The sequence below is a fragment of the Planococcus citri genome, chromosome 1 (assembly GCF_950023065.1).
Source record: "Planococcus citri chromosome 1, ihPlaCitr1.1, whole genome shotgun sequence".
In the NCBI taxonomy this organism is placed as follows: Eukaryota; Metazoa; Arthropoda; class Insecta; order Hemiptera; family Pseudococcidae; genus Planococcus; species Planococcus citri.
Genome location: NC_088677.1, coordinates 70,987,118 through 71,007,493, shown reverse-complemented (window position 1 = coordinate 71,007,493; position 20,376 = coordinate 70,987,118). Strand labels below are relative to the sequence as shown.

At 34.1% G+C, this 20,376-nt stretch overlaps 1 protein-coding gene and 3 long non-coding RNA genes across 6 annotated transcripts; 3 read left to right on the top strand and 1 right to left on the bottom strand.

The window, feature by feature from the left end:
- Positions 1 to 78: 78 nt before the first annotated feature.
- Positions 79 to 3,407, top strand: LOC135846687 (baculoviral IAP repeat-containing protein 6-like). 3 transcript variants are annotated; one of them, XM_065366041.1, is made up of 9 exons: positions 79 to 471; positions 552 to 686; positions 752 to 994; positions 1,067 to 1,195; positions 1,269 to 1,478; positions 1,550 to 1,693; positions 1,797 to 1,997; positions 2,360 to 2,642; positions 3,183 to 3,407. In XM_065366041.1, the coding sequence occupies exons 3-5, from the start codon at positions 810 to 812 to the stop codon at positions 1,375 to 1,377; spliced, it is 423 nt and encodes a 140-aa protein (XP_065222113.1). In that variant the 5' UTR covers positions 79 to 471; positions 552 to 686; positions 752 to 809; the 3' UTR covers positions 1,378 to 1,478; positions 1,550 to 1,693; positions 1,797 to 1,997; positions 2,360 to 2,642; positions 3,183 to 3,407. The 3 variants fall into 3 exon arrangements, with proteins under 3 accessions (XP_065222113.1, XP_065222190.1, XP_065222029.1); XM_065366118.1 differs by having other exon boundaries at positions 794 to 994; positions 2,360 to 3,407; XM_065365957.1 differs by having other exon boundaries at positions 2,360 to 3,407.
- Positions 3,408 to 4,660: 1,253 nt separating this feature from the next.
- LOC135847087 (uncharacterized) lies at positions 4,661 to 18,487 on the bottom strand. Its single transcript, XR_010559087.1, has 3 exons — positions 18,276 to 18,487; positions 5,003 to 5,140; positions 4,661 to 4,886 (listed from the first exon to the last, which is right to left on the bottom strand). It is a non-coding gene; the product is annotated as an uncharacterized LOC135847087 (long non-coding RNA).
- LOC135845312 (uncharacterized) lies at positions 7,550 to 10,543 on the top strand. The gene is made up of 3 exons (XR_010558729.1): positions 7,550 to 7,873; positions 10,285 to 10,391; positions 10,464 to 10,543. It is a non-coding gene; the product is annotated as an uncharacterized LOC135845312 (long non-coding RNA).
- Positions 11,112 to 15,875, top strand: LOC135845255 (uncharacterized). Its single transcript, XR_010558718.1, has 4 exons — positions 11,112 to 11,192; positions 12,301 to 12,474; positions 14,781 to 14,918; positions 15,765 to 15,875. It is a non-coding gene; the product is annotated as an uncharacterized LOC135845255 (long non-coding RNA).
- Positions 18,488 to 20,376: the final 1,889 nt, after the last annotated feature.

The window sequence follows — 20,376 nt, the reverse complement described above, 5'->3', positions numbered from 1 at the left end:
TGAGTGGCGTGGCGTAGCTGGGCTTAGAAGAGGAGGTGCAGACTGGCGCCGATATCAACGTTCGAGGCCATGTTGCCAGGTGTTGGAATTTTTCTGAGAATATGAGAATTTGAGAAAAAAAAACTTTGCCAAAAAAAAGGATAGACGAGAGAAACAATTCTGCGTTTCTGCCTGTTGACATTATAATTATTATGAATGAATAATGAATGATGTACTGTTGGAGGTACAGGTGTAAGTACTGTCGAAAGGTGAATTATTGGTATTTGTTTTATTTCAGAATCCGGTAAAGATTTGCTTTTGGATGTCATATACCTTAACGGTAACGCTCACAACAAGCTTGTTTTAACAAATGTAGTTACTTTGAGAATACGAAGTGATTATAATGGTATTCTTCTATTCGATAAGTACCATTCTACAGCCGGTTATTCAAAACCGTATGACATCGTTGAAGTTGAACTGCCATTATTTGAGGTAATAATATTTGATTCCATTGGAGTAGATTTACGATGTGGAGTAGATATGAAACTGTAACAAAATAATGTTGATTGTAGGCTTTACTCATTTACCAAGCTTTGAAACAAGTCGAATTGCCTGCGGCCGAAAGTGTAGTAGATTTGACCAACAAACTCAAAGTGCAAATAGCTGAAAGTGAGAATTTTGCTAGCGATGGTGTAAAAGCTGAAAAAGTAAGTCATCTTGGATGAATTGTTGTTTAATAATGATAGATCTAATGATTATGATTTCTTTTTAGCGGAATACTGTTCCGCTGAAATCTACTCACAATTCGTTGAAGTGGGTTTGCCGGTACGATGGCTACGGAGTTGAAACGCCAGAACCGTTATATACCAGCTTTATCCATTGCCAGTGCTATAAACGAAAGATTGAATTGCTTGTTTCCATCTACTTTTAATAATTCTAATACTAATAGAGCCTTGATGTTCAGTGAAGCCAACAGAAGAGAAACGTTTACCAAATGGCCTCATATGGATTACAAGTATGACGTGTTTGAGATGACTTAATTTCTCAGAATTTATCGTAATACCTAACTGATAATGATCTACCGTAGATGGGCTCTTCCCGATCAAATGGCTCAAGAGGGGTTTTACCATCAACGGAACACGATTGGTGACGATCGTGCTATGTGTTTCACTTGCGTTGTATGTTTGGTCTGCTGGGAACCGACTGACGAACCTTGGTAAAATTTTCGTTTGTGAAATATATATTTTTGATTATGAACGTATTAATACGGATGTATAATGGGTTTATAGGTCTGAACATGAAAGACATGCTCCCACATGTCCTTTCGTTAGAGGTGAATACACCCAAAATGCACCGCTCTCAGTGAATTACGCTACAGCGCCGGCCATTACCTTATAAATGATCGAGTTTCCTTTGGTACTAGTTCGCTTTCCGATGTATTTGTTAGGTTTTCGAAAAAAGGCGTTGTTACGTTGTACAATTACTCCCGTGTTTTGAAAGTAAGCGATCGTAAATAGGAATTGAAGAATTCATGAAGTGTATAAATTAATTGAATCGATTCGTTTGTCAGGTTGTTATTGAATTTCATGTGCCTACCACGTTATGTGAATTACGCCAACTACCGATCCGCAATACCGATATTTTTTCCGATATTTGGCAACAAAATGATAAAAGTACTTTGGAGATTTTACATATTTAACGAAAACCATTACCGGTAATTTGCATTTTCTAAAGTACATTCTATCGAATGATTCATTGTATCGATATAGGTGTGTCTTAATTGTACTATAATGTCATTTCTTCTTAACCTGTTGCAGAGCATCTTTTACGTCCTACTTTTTCGTACTTCATAAGTGCTTGTTCTGTGCTGAGTGTTTCCCTTTATAATAGATTAATATCCGATTACGATGATTATAAAGAGAAAACCGGATGTTTAATTGTCGACGATGAACATAACACCATTTCCAGCGGACGTGTTCGTCCCTGTGTCGTTGTTGCTGTGAAGAAAACGCATCAAGGTGAGCACATAGCCTGTATAGTTGATAATTTAATATGGATATGGGGGTTTCTTTTTATTTGTTGAAAAAAAAAATGTTCTCTGTTTCAAAAGTAGGTACTCTTTGTCTAGCATATTTTTGAGCGGTGCAATTGAATGTACATATTTACCTACTCGTTATGAAACTGCATGTATGATGTTGTCATTTCCGAACGAAATTATCCAATCGGATGGAGGATATTTGAATGTTATTCTAAAAAATGAATGCGAATAAAATCGATTTTGATTAGGAATGCATATGAAATTAATTTTGATTAACAGTTGAATAAAAAATGGAGTACAAATCCAGAAATTGTAGTTCTAAAAAGAATTTTATTTTGGCAGATGTCATGTTAGGATGGAACGTAGAAAACCATACCGCATCGGTAGAGACGATGAACAACGTGAATGAAGCGCTAAACAGTGGTAGCAGCAGCGCCGCAGCTGCAGCCTCCTAAAGAGTGCCGATACCAATTACTTTTGGCTGTGTATGACTTTCATTACAAAGACGCAGACGACAGCGATGGTACTTCCAGTAGCGACACTGCTACCAACGAACGAACTATAAATTCTTGTAAAACTGCCTCGACCAAGATGAGTAGCACTGGCACTGGAACAACGATCTCACGTAATAAGAATTGCGAATATTACGGTAGCAAGATTTACGAAACTACTGCCACCTTGTTAGATGACATTAATTTAATGGAGACGGAAAGTCATTCGCCAAATCAGACTACTTCTATGAATAATTCCTTACGTTCAATTTCATTCGCTGGCCGTGAGAAATAGTCACCGCCATTTCCCTGCTTAGCGCCAATCCGTAATTTAAGTGGGGGCGAAATGGGATGGGAGTAGTATTGCGCACGAAAAATACTAGTGGGAATTTTTATTATCATACCATCCGGATTCCTTCTACTTCAACTTGCGGATGTTTCGTTATTTCGTTTGGTTGATGGTTGCCACACTGAAATTAAATAATTTCGTTGATTGTGTTTCTTCAGTTCAATATCTTACGTAATAGCATTACCATAACACAATTTTTTGCATGCGTAAAAGTCTATTTTTTTTGAAAATTTGGCCCGGCGGCGTAAAAAACATACATACATGTCTATGTCAATTGTCATACAAATTTAGGGATTCTAATCTCTTTTCTCAATCTGTTGTTCAGGGCCAGTGAAGCAAATTTTCCGACAGCATATGGCAAAATTTGACAAGCCAAAACAAAGAGCCGCAACAGCCAACATTTATAACAAAAAAGTTTCGAAAAAGTAATTAACAATTTAAAAAGTTATATTTATACTTACTAGTCCTAATTGTAATTAAATTACTCTTAAATTCGACAAAAAAAATTGCATTTGAATTCTATGTAAAAAATAAAAGTTATAAAATAAAACATTTCAATTTTAATTCTATTTTTGGCAATTGCAGCAAAAAACGTGATTTTTTGACAATTATTGACTAAATGTTACATTATTTCGCAAGGTCTTGGCAAAATAGCCATCAGTTGTCATGTTTTTGGAATTTTCTGTAGCAACCATTTCAAATCACCATGGCAGAATTTCTGATATTTGGTTATAATGCACATTTTTCGCTATTTTTGATTAAAAAAATCGACACTTTTTAGCAATAAAGTATATGTTATAAGTACTTACCTGAACGAGAGTTTTTGTAATTTCCCGCAAATAGCCGCATTGTTTCAAAATTATCTACTTTGGAAAATGCACGAATTTTTCACTAATTTTTAGCACGACTTACAGTGCGTTTTTTTTTTTACAACAATGTTCATCCATTTTTGGGAAGGAAGCAGACTTTTCGGCAAATAGACGAGACTTTACGCAAATTTTGTAAGCGAGCTAGTGTTGAACAATTAATTTTTGAGAAAAATCCTTTCTTTGAAGTAACTTTAGTAACCGTGATTTTCAAGAAAAACCTAAAAGTTACTTCTAGTATACGAGTAATTTGAGTATTAGGTGACTCGTTTTGAGGTTTCGTTTCGTCTATACATACCTATAGTACCACAAGTCTTCTTTTGTGATACACGCTCCAGGGATGATGGAGAACACACCTCCCATACTCTACAAATGCAAAAACACGCGATAACGCAGACGACTACCAAAACAACCGACACCTGCTTTCATTCCGTATTTATATTGTAGGTAGGTATGTACGTATAGTTTACCTGTGGAGAATACCTGTGCGCCATTTTCAACTGCTTTCAATGAGCCACACCAGACCCTAGTGACAGTTCTTCCCATTCCATTTTTAAAACCAATCAGTGTTTTCACAGGTTTGTGAGTCCATTGAATGCAGTAGTATTCATCCCTTCCCTTCAACTCTCCTCACACAACGTCACCGCGCGTAAGTACACTAATTTCACTTTCAAATACGAAGCAGCTAGGATCGAAAAATCTGACATACCTAGTCTTGTGTTGCTTGGTTGATGGACCGCACTGAGCGGCGGTGATCAACGCTTCACTTTAGTTTTTGTTTTCAATCAATTGCAGTCGCAGAAAATATTTCACATTTATTATTTCTACCTATTACGTATAAACGTTTATCTACAGATACATGCACAGTCGAGAAATTAAGCAAAAAGTATGTAGGTACAAGTCTCAAAATTGGTTACTGAAAGACCATCGTAGTAAATATGTATATACTAATCGTTTATTATACACATTAAATTCATTAACTTACTAGTACATTTGAGGTGGAAAAATTAAATTGAATAAATGAAATAAATACTCAGTTTTGGCCAGTTCATCTATACCTATTCGGAGACACTCGACTGGAGCAGTCTTGTTATCTAATTTAAGATCAAACTTCAACCAATACGTGAAAAAAATCATTATCACAATTTCATGTATGTACCTACCTATGAATATAATTGTTATTAAAAAAAATGCATCAGTACAAGTGTAGTTACGTATCTACATTATAAGAACGTTTTAAATAAACGCGAAAACGCGATACGTTTTTTCTCATACTTACCTACAATTCTCCGCTTTCAGTATATCACCGACACTCTGAAATATTCATCTCTGGACCGAATGTGTGACCATTGTTTACGAACTGCATGCAAATGACCTCCAAACACAGCAAGAGTCTTCTAGGTATCATTAAATATTGCTGAAATGTTATCGCATCAGAATTATTAATGTATCTGTATCGATTTTCAAATTAAATGAAAAAATAAGCCAAAAACCAAAATTCATTCATTTCCTATATTTTGTTCATGTATTGCTATTTGCTATACATGTACTTGGCACACTTTTTGAAAGTATCTATTTTTTTGGAAAGAACATCATTTTTATGATAGGTAATTTCTAATCGATTATGTAATAACAGCTATCTTAAGTATCTAATATTCCACGCAATCCAAAAAACACCATAGCACTACATGCAGGTATGGTAAGTATATAGATAATTTAATTTAAACTACCTGACTAGCGGTTCCTATTAGGGCGTTTCTCATATAGGTACTCATAAATTCATAACACCCTACCTATAGTGAATTATATTTGTTAAAAAATAGATGAATAAAAACAATGAATAACATATACGTAATATCTCATAATTGATGATACAAGACTACATTTTAAAATCTTCTCTTCTCATTGACAAACTTTTTCAAGTTCGCTGAGTAACGGCCATCTTTCATCAAAGAAATTGCAGCTAATAATTTAAAAAGCAGCCTTTTCTCTGAAATAAAAAATACAGTAATCGCCGCTTATTATCATTGCGCTTAGATGGAATAATTCGCTTAATAGAATGGAAAGTTGTTGGAACGGAACGGCTGCATCTTTTTATATTGAAATAATTTCGCTTATTGTGGTAATTGAAGGTAAATAAAGTCGGTTAATGGAATGGGAAAGTTTTCAACAATCAATGAAATAATATGAATACTTTTTGTAAAAAAAAACTTACAATCAAACAAAAATTCTCGTTTTTAACCGAAAAATTGAAAAAAATCTTCCATTCTCAACGGAAATTGCGAAAAAGTAATTTCCTGACAATGATTTCCAAAAAAAGTCTTTTTTTTTGCTGAAATTGTCAAAATTCTTGACTTTTTGCAAAAAGTTCCAACAAGACCTACTTTATTCCGAAAATTGTTCAAAGGTCTTACATTTTGCCAAAAAAAAGTCCGTCTTTTTAGCTTTTTTTTTTACTCAAAATCCCCAAAAAATGCAAAAAATTCTCACTTTTTTGAAAAAAATTACAAAAGAGTGTAATTTCTTTGCCAATAATTCCCAAAATTGCCACATTTTTGCTTAAGCCTCGCTTATTTTCCAGAAATTGCAGAAAAGTACCATTTTTTTGCCAAAAAAGTTCTGCTTTTTGCTAAAATTGTCATTCTTGCTTTTCGCCAAAAATTTTCCACCTTTTTATGTATGTAGATACAGTACTATACAATTTCAATAAATCGTCTTTTTTTAATTTTTCGCTTATTGGAATAATTCGGTTAATAAAATACCTATCAATCACTCCGTCTCAACCCGATCACATTTAGCGGCGCGCTTATTGTAGATATATCGCATCTTGATGCAGAAATAATTACGCGCACAAACGCAAATTACGTAGCTAATTATTCTAAGCAAATTTAAATCAAATTACGAAGATTTTTAACAACTGTTCATTTTCCTTTTGTTTTCTTTCCTTCCTTCTGTTCTTTCCTTTGGGCATTGCAGAATACACCGCTGCTCAAGTTATTACAGGATTATTCAATTATGTAAATATCTAAGTATTTAACATTGTTTGTTTTAAAAATTACTCTCTCAATTTGAAACAGTGAAATTTCACTGCTTAGCAGTCACGACATTTTGCCTTTTTAGAAGCAGTAGTTTTTTACTGCAAAACAGTAGAAAATCTACAGAATTGGTCAGTAAAAAAATCGTTTTGACTGACCAATTCAGTACATTTTTCACTGTTTTGCAGTAAAAAACTACTGCTTTTAAAAAGGCAAAATGTCTTGACTGCTAAGCAGTGAAATTTGACTGCTTCAAATTTAGAGAGTAGTCAACTTGAGTAATACTGCGACACTTAGCTCAAGAATTTTATACCTAATAAATTTTTTTGGCAGTCGCGAAGATTTCATACACGTCATGCGTATCACTAATTTGCACACAATATCTTGTCTGGACATCTTTCGACGTCATTCGTTCATACACCAGAAGCAATGAATATTAAAATACTTCTTCAAATTCAAAATTCCAGCACTTTCCTTTCACAGAATTAATTATTATTAAAAACCATTTTACAGATTCGCAAGAAAACAAATTTAAAAAAAAAAAAAATTAAAATAAAAAAAATTGCGATACAGCAAGGAAATTTTAAACATACCTAATAAATTATGAATTAGGCAATTCAATACAAAATTATCTTCTAACTATAACGAGAAATACTGAGATTTTTTAACTTGAGTAAGTCTTTATAAGAAACTTTCACCTCATCATTCAAAGAATTGTGAACTTTTTATAACCAACTAGCAATTTTCAGATTATATAAATTAGAATACCTAATGTTCAATGTTTCCTTATGTTTTTTAACGGTTTTTCATCACTTTAAATAATGGTGGGGGGAATACCACTTGTTCGAGGAATATTGCTGTAATGTACATAATAAATCCCCAAAACTTACTTTGTTTACTTTACTGTCAACTACGATCCCTCATCAATGAAAACGCTTTTCTGCATTTATGAAAAAATCTAACGTAGTTCTAGTTTGTTTAAATACACGGATTGAATTGTTATCGGTTGTTAGAGCATAGATATAGGCCAAGAACTCACGCCGAAAGTTTTTAATTAAATTATTTGGACTATTCTGAGAAGACATCAAAATGAACATAATACAAGGAGTAGACAGGTACGGAGCTAATTTAATTTCACCACTTCTACGTAAGATAACTCAGAAGTATACAGTAGAGAGGTCAGTATTTTTTAACTAATTAGATACCACCGTTTTCTTCACACGCGCTGCACCCTCGTATCTATATACGTACGTACATATTTCAAACGAATGAAACACCAAGACCTATATATACCCATACCCACGCTACGAAAATTTAATGTTGAATCACGACGACTTGTTTCCCCACAGGACAGCGTATTTTAACTACAGCTGAATTTATGTTCAACAAAATCAATCAAGTAATATCAAAAATGAAAGTACTCATATAGATGATCGAAATAAACAAAATTGTACTACCCTGCGAAATGAAAGAGCGTGATTGCTGTGCAGTTAGCGGTTTCGTTTTCTGAGGTGTAGATATTCAATGAAATTTGTGGAGTCGAATTTTATTATACTATTTGCGGCTATAATTTTTAACCCGTTTGTTTTGTTTACATACGAGACATCTTTCATTAGATTTTTTATCCCTTATTATTTTTTCGAAAGTTGGGAAATTCTGTGCTGACAAGTACGTTTCTATAGAGGGAATGAAAAAGTTCAAAAAATGTCTGTTGGAGTATACTTTCCTGCTTACAGAGAGCGATTATTATTTTTTAAATTTTCTATCAGTTTTTAGAAAAACTCGACACAATTTAATTTTTTTTTATCGTGAAGAAACTATAGGTATATATTTTTGTCGTTTTTCAATAATGTTTATTTATTTTTTCTTCGGCTTTACATATATTTTTCTGATCTGTGCACAAAATTAGGTAAGTCTGTCGTGGAAATGCGTCATTTTGATCGTTCGTTTCGCCTTGTTTTTACATAACGAAAAATGGCACTCGTAGGTATAGTAACAAATTTTACTCGCATCGTTCATTATTTCTTGAAAAACATACCTATAAGTAGTAATTGTAATTACCTATAACGTTGAGCTTCTGACATTACGAAAACTTTCAACAACTTGGAAGAAAAGTGAAAACTGAGAAATCAGTACGAGGTTTACTTACCTGTATATACCTACATATGGAAGTTTTGAAAAACCAGTCGACTTCTGATATTACGTCAGAATTTTGAGAAAATCAGAGACTTACTAAAATTATATCATAATTTCAAAAATTATACTCGGTGGCATTTTCTCAATTTTTTTTTTCAAATGTGGAATCCTGAATCTTAACATTTAATCAACTTATGTAGGTACCTCAGCAGAACACAAATCCATGTGTAAAAAATTTTATCTGCAGAGGAGACATTTTCTTTTGGATTTTGTCACTCAAATCAGTAAAACTGGTTAAATTTTACTAAGGAATGGGGACTATCACAGTTCCGAGTCAAGAGGAAATCAACATAGAACAGGGTATGGAAAACAAATCTCTTTCTATTTTCAGTGCTCAGGTACTTTATGATTCCAAAAATATAGTTTCAATTTCTGAAAAAACTTATTACTTACTTGAGTTTACTTCAGAATTTTGGACCAGTAGAATTGAAAAATTGAAGGCAACACGAAATAAAATTATTTATAAACAGCATTAAAACGAAAACAATGCAAAATTCATTTTTCTTTGGTTAACTCATTATACATTTCATCCTGCTTCTCACCTTGTTCAATTTCATTTATTTTATTTTTTTTTAATTTGTTTCAAAAACACGTCTACTTTACACTTTCTAAAACATACTTATTACCGGTATGCGCCTAAGGGTGTAACTTACATTATTTTACATATAGTTGGAACTCTGCACCTTCCACCCCAAAGTTGTTATTTCGGATGGTTGGTTGTATGAGAAAATAATTCCTTATCTTTTATTTTTCCCCTATCTTTAAAAAAAAAGGTGGTGCCGATAGCTCCCAACTTGAACAAAAAATAAAAAAAATTCAAAAAAAGCTGTATTTATGAAAATTTTTTGATGACCCACTTATCAAACAGAGGGCACCTCCAAGTGCGTATTGCACTTAAGCTAGCATCTGGTCCAGTGCATCAAGGAGTTACCTATACCTACCAACGTTTATAGTTTTGAACAATAATTAGCGATAGCGTGGAGACGCAGTGTTTTCGATCTTCCTGTAAGAAAACTTATTCAAACACACTTGGGAACCGTTATACGTTTCTTCGAGCTAATTAAGGTGAAAAAATTGAAGAAAAATATCGACAATTTTTCAGTAAAAGTAACTTGGGAGTATGTTTTTCGAGTAATCGGCATGCATTAGGTATACTGAAAAGTATCGACCTATATGGTGTCAAGTCGACTTGAATCAATATGTACCCCTGAGATTACCAAATTCGACGTGAGGGAGGGCAATGACCCAGTCACCGCACTTCTGCAAATTAACGATATATACAATATTATGCCATTGTTACTTTTCCTAGAAAAATATTTCAATTTTTCAGATACGGCCTTTGCGTCTACCTTCCTTCAAGTATTGTTATTGCGGCGACAAAAACTGCTGGAAATGATTTTTTCCAACCAACCAAAATCGGCAGGTTTTTCTCGTCAGGTAATGATAATACGAGTAAACGTTGACGTGTCTCAAGGAAAATCTCATCTATTTTATTTTCTAATTCAACAGCCACACTAGAAAAAAGAGATGATTTGCCGAATGGTTACACTGCAGCACACGTGAAATGGCTCTTGGAAAACGGTTTTGATGTAAGCACATAAGTATACCAATATACGCATTAGATAGGCATTTTAAACACAAAAGTCATTTTTGCCCGTTTTTTGCATTGCCTTTTTAAAATTTTGTCACCGGGACCTTGTACCCGCAAGGACCAACCTTGTCCAACGTCGGAACTGATTCGCCATTGTTCACGACGTGACATTTGAACAAAAAAACTAAAAGTTACTTTTAAAAAATATTGAAAATTTAAACTAGCAAGAGCCGCGCAACGTAAATGAATTTCCCCGATATCTACATATAACTGTAAGATTCTTGATTGTATACTTTTTGATTGCAGCTCCGCCATGTACACGATAAAAAATTCAAATCTTACCTCCTACACCTGATGTCTCTGTCAGACAGCTCGGCTAATGCGATACATACCGCCTTCTCCATTTTGGAAGGGAGGATGGTGGAGTTTGATGACTTATTGATGGTATTTCGTAATTGGGGTGCGTAGTAATCATTCACTAAAATCACATATCTAATTACACCATATTTTTGCCACACTTTACGCAAGTCTGTCATACTAATTATAATTTATCAAATTTAGGAGCAGATTTGGACAGCTACGAGACAACGTCAGGGCACCATCAAGACAGCGCAACTTCTCGTTTTAAATCCTTATGTTATGAAAAGGTTTGTTCAAGTTTTTTCAAGTATTTACCCTCTGCTCTTACCCATTATTTTACTTTTTCATCAGTAATACACATAAATCAGTAGGTATATTCAATACCGATGTATGTAATTCAAAGTGTGACAAACAAAACACTCCATCTGCAAATCCTGTACATTTGAACTGCGGGTCAGGAATTGCACTCACCCAATATAAAATAAGCTCGACTTTATAAGTATAATAATGAAAAAATTCGTCTGACATCATCAACAAAAACTTCAATTAGAGATGTAGGTAGGTACCTACGCTAAGAAATTATACTCCATGTCACCGCCAAAATATACATTTCACATCACAGCTTGAAAAAAATGCGACAAGATATCAGTGTATAGGTAAAGAAAAAATAATTCCAAACTAAATGCAACTGGTGATGTGGAGGGAAAGTACATGTGCATACTACACACTAAAGTGCATACAATATACAATATACATAGGTACATATACGATACTTATGTCATGTTTTTAAAAATCCTATTAGTTACGAAAGACACAAACTCATCTGCTGCAGTTGGGACATTTTTTTTCGTTTCCATACCATGTACATAGATACACCTACCATAGGGATGCTCTTTAAAAAAAGTCAGAACTTTGTTTTGATACCCACACCCCCTCCCTCTCCCACGCCTAGTTCGGAGCAATTCCATGACAAAATAATAAATACAAATTTGAAGGTCAATCAGCGCACATTAACCCGTGCCGCACGCCCCTCTTTGAATTGCAGTCATCAGGCGTAGATAGTTTTTTCCCACAAAAATTGCTGAATATTATTTGTACCTATATATACAGAGTTTCATCTTTACATTTTTATTAAAAACGAAAAGTTCTAGTTTTTAAGAGCCGAGTTGAAAAAACTGAAGTCATTGCCTTTCTTTCAAAAACCTTTAACTTTTCCCAACTTTCACAAGTGCATCTCTTACGTTATGCGCCTATAAATTTTTATATGCACTCCCGTCCCCCTCACCAACAAATAGAAACCACAAGCAATCTTTGATTTTCAATCCGTTTTACATAAATAATTTCCTTTTCATACTAAGATTGCATAATTATACCTATCTACCTATTACGTTTCAGGTTTTTTCATACATAACTTCCGCGGTGCATCTGTACACGAATCCTCAACGCTTCAGGATTCTAAAAATACTTTTTCATAGCGCACTGGACTATCGGTTCCTCCGCAATGAACGCAGGAAATGGGTGATCGACGCAATGGCGGTAACTTTACGATCCTTTCAAGAAGAATCGCTTGTAAGTTTCATCGCAGCCATTTAATGTAATTCGCTAATTATGAATGAGAAAAAGTAGGACTTTGGTAGAACTTGTTAGACACCTTGTATGTATCTACGAGTATATTATGGTATGTTTCTTGCGCCGCACCGAAAGTCTGTCCAAAATTTTTAGGACCAAATGAAAATTTCACTACAATATACGTATCGCTGGTTTTCTGACATTATGACAGACTTGAAAAAACTTGGAAAACCCCGATTACCTAATCGGTGTTCCGTTCACATTTGAAAGCTTGAGGACATAACCTATAATAGACTTTCAAAAAATGGGAATAAAATCTTGATTATTTTTTGGATCAGTGTCCGACTTGGAGGTGGGAATCAATAAATCACTACAATTATGTCTTCCAAATTTTCAAAAATTGATGAATTTTCTTCAAACTTCGAATTTCTGATCACTGACAAGGTACATATGTAGGTGCCTGTGGTGGACTGGCCTATGATGTTGACTAGCGATCACCAGGGGCCCTGAAGCACCAACGGGCCCCATGTTGAAACAAAAAATATACTACATATTTTCACTCTCTCTTTAACATGAATTTTAGCAAACATTTTTCCTCGCTTCGCTCGGGTCTGTTGCTTTTTTTAAAAATTTCATAATAGTCTGGGGGCCCGCATAAGGATCACTTGCACCCCCCTGCCGATCCTCCGGGACAACTTTTTTCTTAAAGGGGTAGTCCTAAGGAACATTTCTGGCTGTTGTCTTCAAAAGAAAAAGTGACCCTACTTACAAAATGGCGGCCATTTTGATTGACAGGTCAGCCGAAATCGAAGATTTTGCGTTCCAACATAGGGCTAGCATAAATTTTTTTAAACCGTACAAAGGTAGATCGAAAGAGCAGGCAAAAATTCATCACATGTCAAAATTTCAAGTGCTAAAGTGCCTTTTTCGATTTTTGGTGAATTTTCAAAAATCAAATTTTGGCCAAAATGTGAGAAAAAAATCAAAATTTCACCAAATTGGCCTGGGAAGCTGAAATTTTGGATATACCCTATTTTCGACATGCCAAATCGATTGGAAACTGTTTCAACCCGTTTTGAGCACTTCTGGAGCCTCCAGCAGATTCTTGAAACTCGAAATTCTCACAAAATTTCATCAAATGGAGTTGGAAAGCTGAAATTAATTCTTCAAACTAATTTCAGTACGCTACGATGTCGACTGCAGGTGAATTTCAAGTCGTTTTGGAGCCTCCGCCAATTTTTTTAAAATTACTGGAGCCTCCAGTACATCTTTGAAACTTGAAATTTCCCCAAAATTTTATCAAATGAGGTTATAGCAAGCCGAAATTTACTCTGCAAACTAATTTCAATACAATAATAATATGAAGTCGACTGCATGGTAGTTTCAAGTAGTTTTGAAGGTTCTAGCTACATTTTGGAAATTTAAATTCTGCTAAAAATACCATGAAATTGCGGAGGCTCCAAAATTGCTCGAACCTACCAGAAGTCATCTTCAGACGGTGTTAAAAAATTGGAGTGCATAGTAAATTTCAGCTTTCCATCTCCATTTTGATGAAATTTTGTGAGAATTTCGAGTTTCAAACATCTGCTGGAGGCTCCAGAAGTGCTCAAAACGGGTTGAAACAGTATCCAATCGATTTGGCAAGTCGAAAATAGGGTATATCCAAAATTTCAGCTTCCCAGGCCAATTTGGTGAAATTTTGATTTTTTTCTCACATTTTGGACAAAATTTGATTTTTGAAAATTCACCAAAAATCGAAAAAGGCACTTTAGCACTTGAAATTTTGACATGTGATGCATTTTTGTCTGCTCTTCTAAATTTTGGTTACTTTTTCCACAGTTTTGATTACCAAAGTTACATTTGGAAAAAATTTCAAAAATTCAATTTTTGCTTAACTTACGCAAAAAAAATGTCAGTAGAAAGTATCGGTCTACTTTATACTTTTGGTGTTGTTTTTCAACTGTCTACAATGCAACATTTTCGTAGTCAAAGTGTCTACGTTTCTGCCAAAAATGGCAAAAAATCTCACCGGTTGTCAAAATTTCCAAATAGCTTCGTTTCTTGTCAAAAATGATTATACTTTTTCTTTTCTATTGACTGACAAATTCTAGCTTTTTTCAAGTTGAAAAATCTGTATTTTTCACTTAAATTTGCCTTAAGATCATAAGATGCAATCTGAAAAATTTCATTTTTCGAAAAAAAAAGTATGTATTGTAAGTACTTGATTTCTTATTTTCAAAAATTGCCGATTTGTACTAAAATTATCAAATTTTTGCCGTGTAATGAAATATGATTTTTTTTTTTAGGAACCAGAGCTAATTAATGCCATTAGCCAGCTTTCGTGTGCTGATACATTGCACCTTGTGACCTTGCTGAGTGAGCACCCGAATGCTGTGCTGGCAATATGTCGTCATCGCCTCCTGATGCTGTCCGGCCGTACTGATGTAAGTGTTCAATTTTTTATAACTGAATTCAGTGGCGATTTCATTTCAAATGTAAAGTAGTTAGAAGTGACATTTTTTTTAGCCAGGTATACGAAGGATTGATGGGGTCATCGAAGAACGGGTCATTTCGCGCTAACCTCGATACCTTGAACCATTCTACATTAAAAATAAAAATATTTTGTGTGTTTGTAAGGATATTTTTAAATTTTGAGCACATAAGATGGAATTTCCTTTTTTTCAGAAGTTTAATTTTTTTCACCAAAATATTGTAAAATGTTCAAGAACCTAAAATTTGTTGTATATAAGTATGCAAAGGTAATTTTTTTTTAATGTGCGCGAATGGCTATATAACCACTAAAAGTAACCACCCAGCCCACAAATTCGATTTTCTCAATTTTCAACTTTAAAATTTCCCCAGAAGGTGTGAAAATTAATTTTAAGAGATAAAATTCGTGGCTTCTTACCTCATATTCCCTCACTCGATAAATCTCTCAAAAAATGAAGTAACATTACTTTCCATGTGAGAAGTTCATTTTTTACCTGCAAAAAATGTGATAATTTCTGATATTTTATCAAAAGTTGGAACTTTCTGGCAGTTTTGATTGAAATGCATTGGAGATTTATTTTTTGGAAAATTTAAAGTAAAACAACATTACTTTTGATGTGAAAAGTCAATTTCTCTTCTCTCAAACTTTGGTGAACGATTGATTTTAAATTTTCCATTTGCCGAAAAATCAAAAAATTGAAATCAAACGCGCCACCGTTTCAAAATGCCCGGAAATCATAAAGCTACCTAACTTTTTTGTCATACGTCGTTAAAATGTTTTCAAAAACTTTTTTCCCTAGGAAACTGGAGAGGACATTATGCAAGTGCTGAAAGCTTTTCGCAAAGATTTGCGGAATGCACCTACGGCCATTGCGTATCTCGAAATGATGGTGAGGGCAAAGAAAGCTATTGTAAGTATGCTGACTGCAGTCTTCTTTATTTTATACCTAATTACAAATATGTACATGAATGTGAGCTCTTCCTTTTAGTCAACTCTATAAAAATTTCCTTTTGTAAATTTTTGCTTTATTACAGAGCTTTACTACGGCAGCTACCCAAGAAATCACAAATTGGAAAGAGCAGTTCGCTACTCTTGAAGGCGTCTGTTCGTTTCAACGTCTGGAGTATGACACAATCAGGCGAGCCATTTCCACTAGCATTGAGCTTTGGAGGCTGCTGGATCAGAATTAATATTTTACGTATTTGACTGGAACTACTGGAAGCATAGATTTGTTTTTTCAACCGCCGAATTCTTGAAAATCTGTTTTTTGGACGTTTTTTAAATCCCCTTTTTGAACACTTTTATGTGAAAAAAATTCCCCTCACCCCAATTTGTCAACGGCGGCGACATTTTATTTTCAATATATTTCACTCTTAAAATAAAATTATAGCACAAAAATTGGCATTTTTCATCAATTCGTTGACAAATTCGGGGGAGGGGAATTTTTTTCACATATTCGATTCGTCAACACATTGATAAAATATTTCAAAAATGCAAAAATTTTCATTTTTTGGGTTTCTGATGGTACTTTTGACATAAAAATAAAACTTGTAATTTTTTTTTCTCGAAAATGAAAAAAATGCCCCTCCAAGTTTTTGATATGCTATTCTACATAAAAAGGACTAAAACTGAGATTTTTTTGAAAAAAAGTTTAAAATTCTATACCACGTACAACCGGAGAAATTTGCAAATGAAATTTTCCATTTTCAGCTATTTTGGAGAACTTTCAAGCGCCACAGCTCCGTCAAAAAAAATCGAAAAAATGTCTGGTTTGCGTCATTCGTCTTCGTTTGATGACCTCTACACATGAACTAATTTTGAAAAAAATCGAAGACCCCTCGTGCAAGAATTCGCCGATTTGGCATGGAAAGACCCAAGGTGTCTTCACATTAAAAATACAAAAATTTTCAGTTTTTTTTTTTTTTTTAATTTCGTATTTATGGGTTATAAAACAATGATTTTTCAAGTGTGGTCTGTTTTTTTATAAATTTCGAAAAAGAACGGCCACCCAGTCCGACCAAAGCGAGCACAACAGTTCCTGAAAATTTTGGTTTCGAAATGTAAAAAAACAATGTTGATCTTACATCGCAGAGTCTTCTTTTTCTGGGACCTCTTGAAAATACGAACTGGGCAAAGTGACCCTTTTGCCCCATTCATCTCAATGGTCCTGCAGTATTCAGTTTTGAATTTTTTTTCAAACGAAAATCACCACTTTTTCACATGCATACGTAAAAACATTTCCGGATAATATTTCTCTCAACTTTTTTTGTCTTATTCAAAGAACGTCACCTTTGAACACTGGTGTTACATTTTTCAATTCAAAAGCAATCGCGAACACCGAACGAAGCGAGAGCAAAAGCTGTCAACATTTACACAAATTCAAAAAATAAATATCTATTGTTGATTTTGTTAGACTTGACAAGTGCAAAATTTGCGCAGTGATTTTTCATTAATTTCAATTCTGAAGGAGAAAAATTTCTTATCTTCAATATTGCGTGTATTTCAAGCACAATTGAAGGTCTTGGTGGAATACGGGAGTTAGACAAAAATCGATTGAAGATTTAAACCTATGTGACTTAGGCAATACTTCACTTAGAGCTTCGCGGTTACGTTTTTTTCAAAGCTTGAAGTGTTACCTTTCATTTCCGTTACTCAACTTCGGCACTCGGTTACGTTAACCCTTTCAAAAAATCGATTTTCTCACATCGTCATTTTTGTCTAACGCCGGTATTCCACCAAGACCCTCAATTACGCATCCTTGCAGATTGTTTATTGGTATGATACACATTTTCAAGATTTCGACGATTTCGTAATGTTTTTTCGGTGCAAACCCTCGGAAACGCTCGGCTATGGTCGGAGACAGTTCGTTCGACTTGTTAATTTTTCTATCAGCGAGACAACTGATAGCGTGATAGGGTTGTTGTTTGAAGGGAAAAAATGCTTTGTGTTGAATTAATTGAATTTTAAAAACCATTGTCATGGAACCCCGAAAATTATTATCCACAAATCACCCGCAAGGCAGCAAAACACCTTAACATTATAATCTAAGTTGAACGAAGTGTATACTTTGATGTCTAGTCAAGCAACTACCCTTATTCGGTTTTCCACAGATTTCACTCATGTTTTTTATTTCTTTTGTTTTCGGTCATTTCTTTTATGTTATGTATGTAGACAGTAGACACGTATATAGATATTCCTTCAATCAATGATTGCGGCGATGATGTAAATAATTATTAACACATTAATTTTGTATGTAAATATTAAGTAAATGATTTTAAAAATCACGATCCAACAATATGTTGTCACTTACCTTAAGAACGGTTTATGTACAAAATTGTACATAGTCTTATGTACATTGCGTTTCGCGTAACATACTGAAAACTGAACACACGAACACAATTCACAAAATATAACCCATCTGTAACTGGCAACTTCATGTACTCAGCAGGGCAACGAAATAGCAATTCGATGGTTCGACAAGACGTCACGTAATTGACGTCAGCTTTCACTAGTCACCGCATCCCCTCCCCAATTTTAACCTAGAAATGGTATTTCGTAATACAACAGTAGGCGCTGCTTAATGTGATGAGAACCGGTTGGAACAGAGTGGTTGCCATTCCGAATTATTCCAATACCATACCTACCTAAATGAAAAATTACAAAAAGGCCAATTTATTAGTACCTAAAAACATGTAAAAAAGGTGGAAACTTTTTCGCAAAAAGCAAGAACGACAATTTCAGCAAAAAGCAGAACTTCATTGGCAAAAAAATGGAACTTTTCAGCAATTTCTGGAAAATAAGCGAGGCGTTTGATAATTTTTGAAAATACATTTTTTTCGAAAAGCAAATAATTATGTAGAAACACGTTTTCGCAATCATTCGTTGAAAATGTGAGATTTTTCTCAACTTTTCTGTTATAAAAGGACACTTTTTTTTAAAAATGAAATTGTCGTAAAAGTATGTTTTTTTTAGACGGATTTTGGTATATGTAATTATTTTTGATAATTTGGATTTCAGAAGATTTAAAATGCACTAGGTATAGAATGTGCTGGAGTAGAAGCTTTTAAAAACAGAATTTTGGATTTTACTGAGTTTACTTCTAGAGGGAAGACTTCAGGTTTTGAAAATTTGTGGTTAGAATACAAAAAGTGTTTGGAAAAGAAATTCAAAAAATAATCTTTCCGGCCTAGTATACATATCAGTATGTAAAAAGGAAGTAATTCTCTCGCAAGTTGCCATCTGTACTCAGTATAGAACACCAGATGACAGAATAGAATGAATAATGAATTGTACAAAAAGAACCTTTTATTTTACTCTAGATAGTCTCGAGCAGGTTTTCAAAGAAAAGAGGTACCGTTATCCCTTCTCCCGCGCTCCAAGCCACCAAAAAGATAAGATAACAACTGCTGGTTTCCTAGAATACCTATACTCCTATACATACTACGTCTCAACTTCTCAACATTCAGCTCATTCGCCAGTCGCCAGTCGCCATTCTGTTCGTGAAGTAAACGTTTAGTGTCATAGTCTAGTGCAATAAATGTTAAATTGTGAATGTGTTTCTGCACTTTGGATGCTTGGAAAAGTTCCTTCGCGTATGGTTACGGATTGATGTTTCTCCTGTGATTTGGTGGTACGTATTAAACTTGAGTCTACCTGCTTAATATTTCGTAATTTAGTTCCTAAGTAGGTTTTGGTTTATTGAGGTTGCTCAATCGTGTACATAATCGAATCAGGTCGCCATTCGTTTTCGTAGGTATTTGCATAGGTATAGGTGCATAGTAAATACGTCCTAACTTCTAAAAGTTGCTTGTCGAAGCAACATAAATTACTTAGCTCTATTAATATGTCGATGGAAAACGAAATCTAGGTTCCACGTATTTTCATTATCGATTTTAATAGTGAATTGATAAATGTTCGCTGTTACGTAACCTGTTTAAGCATTGTGATCGATATTAATAAATGAAATACCTTTTAACGACAACATGTTTCATCGAAAACGACATGCTATGTTACATTTTCAAAAAATTCCCACATCATGTCAAAAAGGTCATTTTCACCAAACGACGATATGGTGTAAAAAAAACAAAATTCATTCTTCATTTAAAATTCCTGTAGCCTACGATGACGAAGGTATCGTTCTAATTTTCCGAAATGCGAATGTTATTACATTCCTTAATGTAAAATTTAATAAATACTGATGTAGGTACCTACAGTAGAAATCTAAACTGAAACACGTGTTTTTTCGAAATTATTTGACAAATTAAAAAAAATAATAATTATCCTGAAATACCTACTAATTGTAACGAGGAGAATTAAAACACAAATAATTTGATTGAATACCTGAAAGAAAATTTGCGTAATGCTGAAATTGAAATTTCGGAAAAGAAAAAAACCGTTTCAAAAGTTTTGAT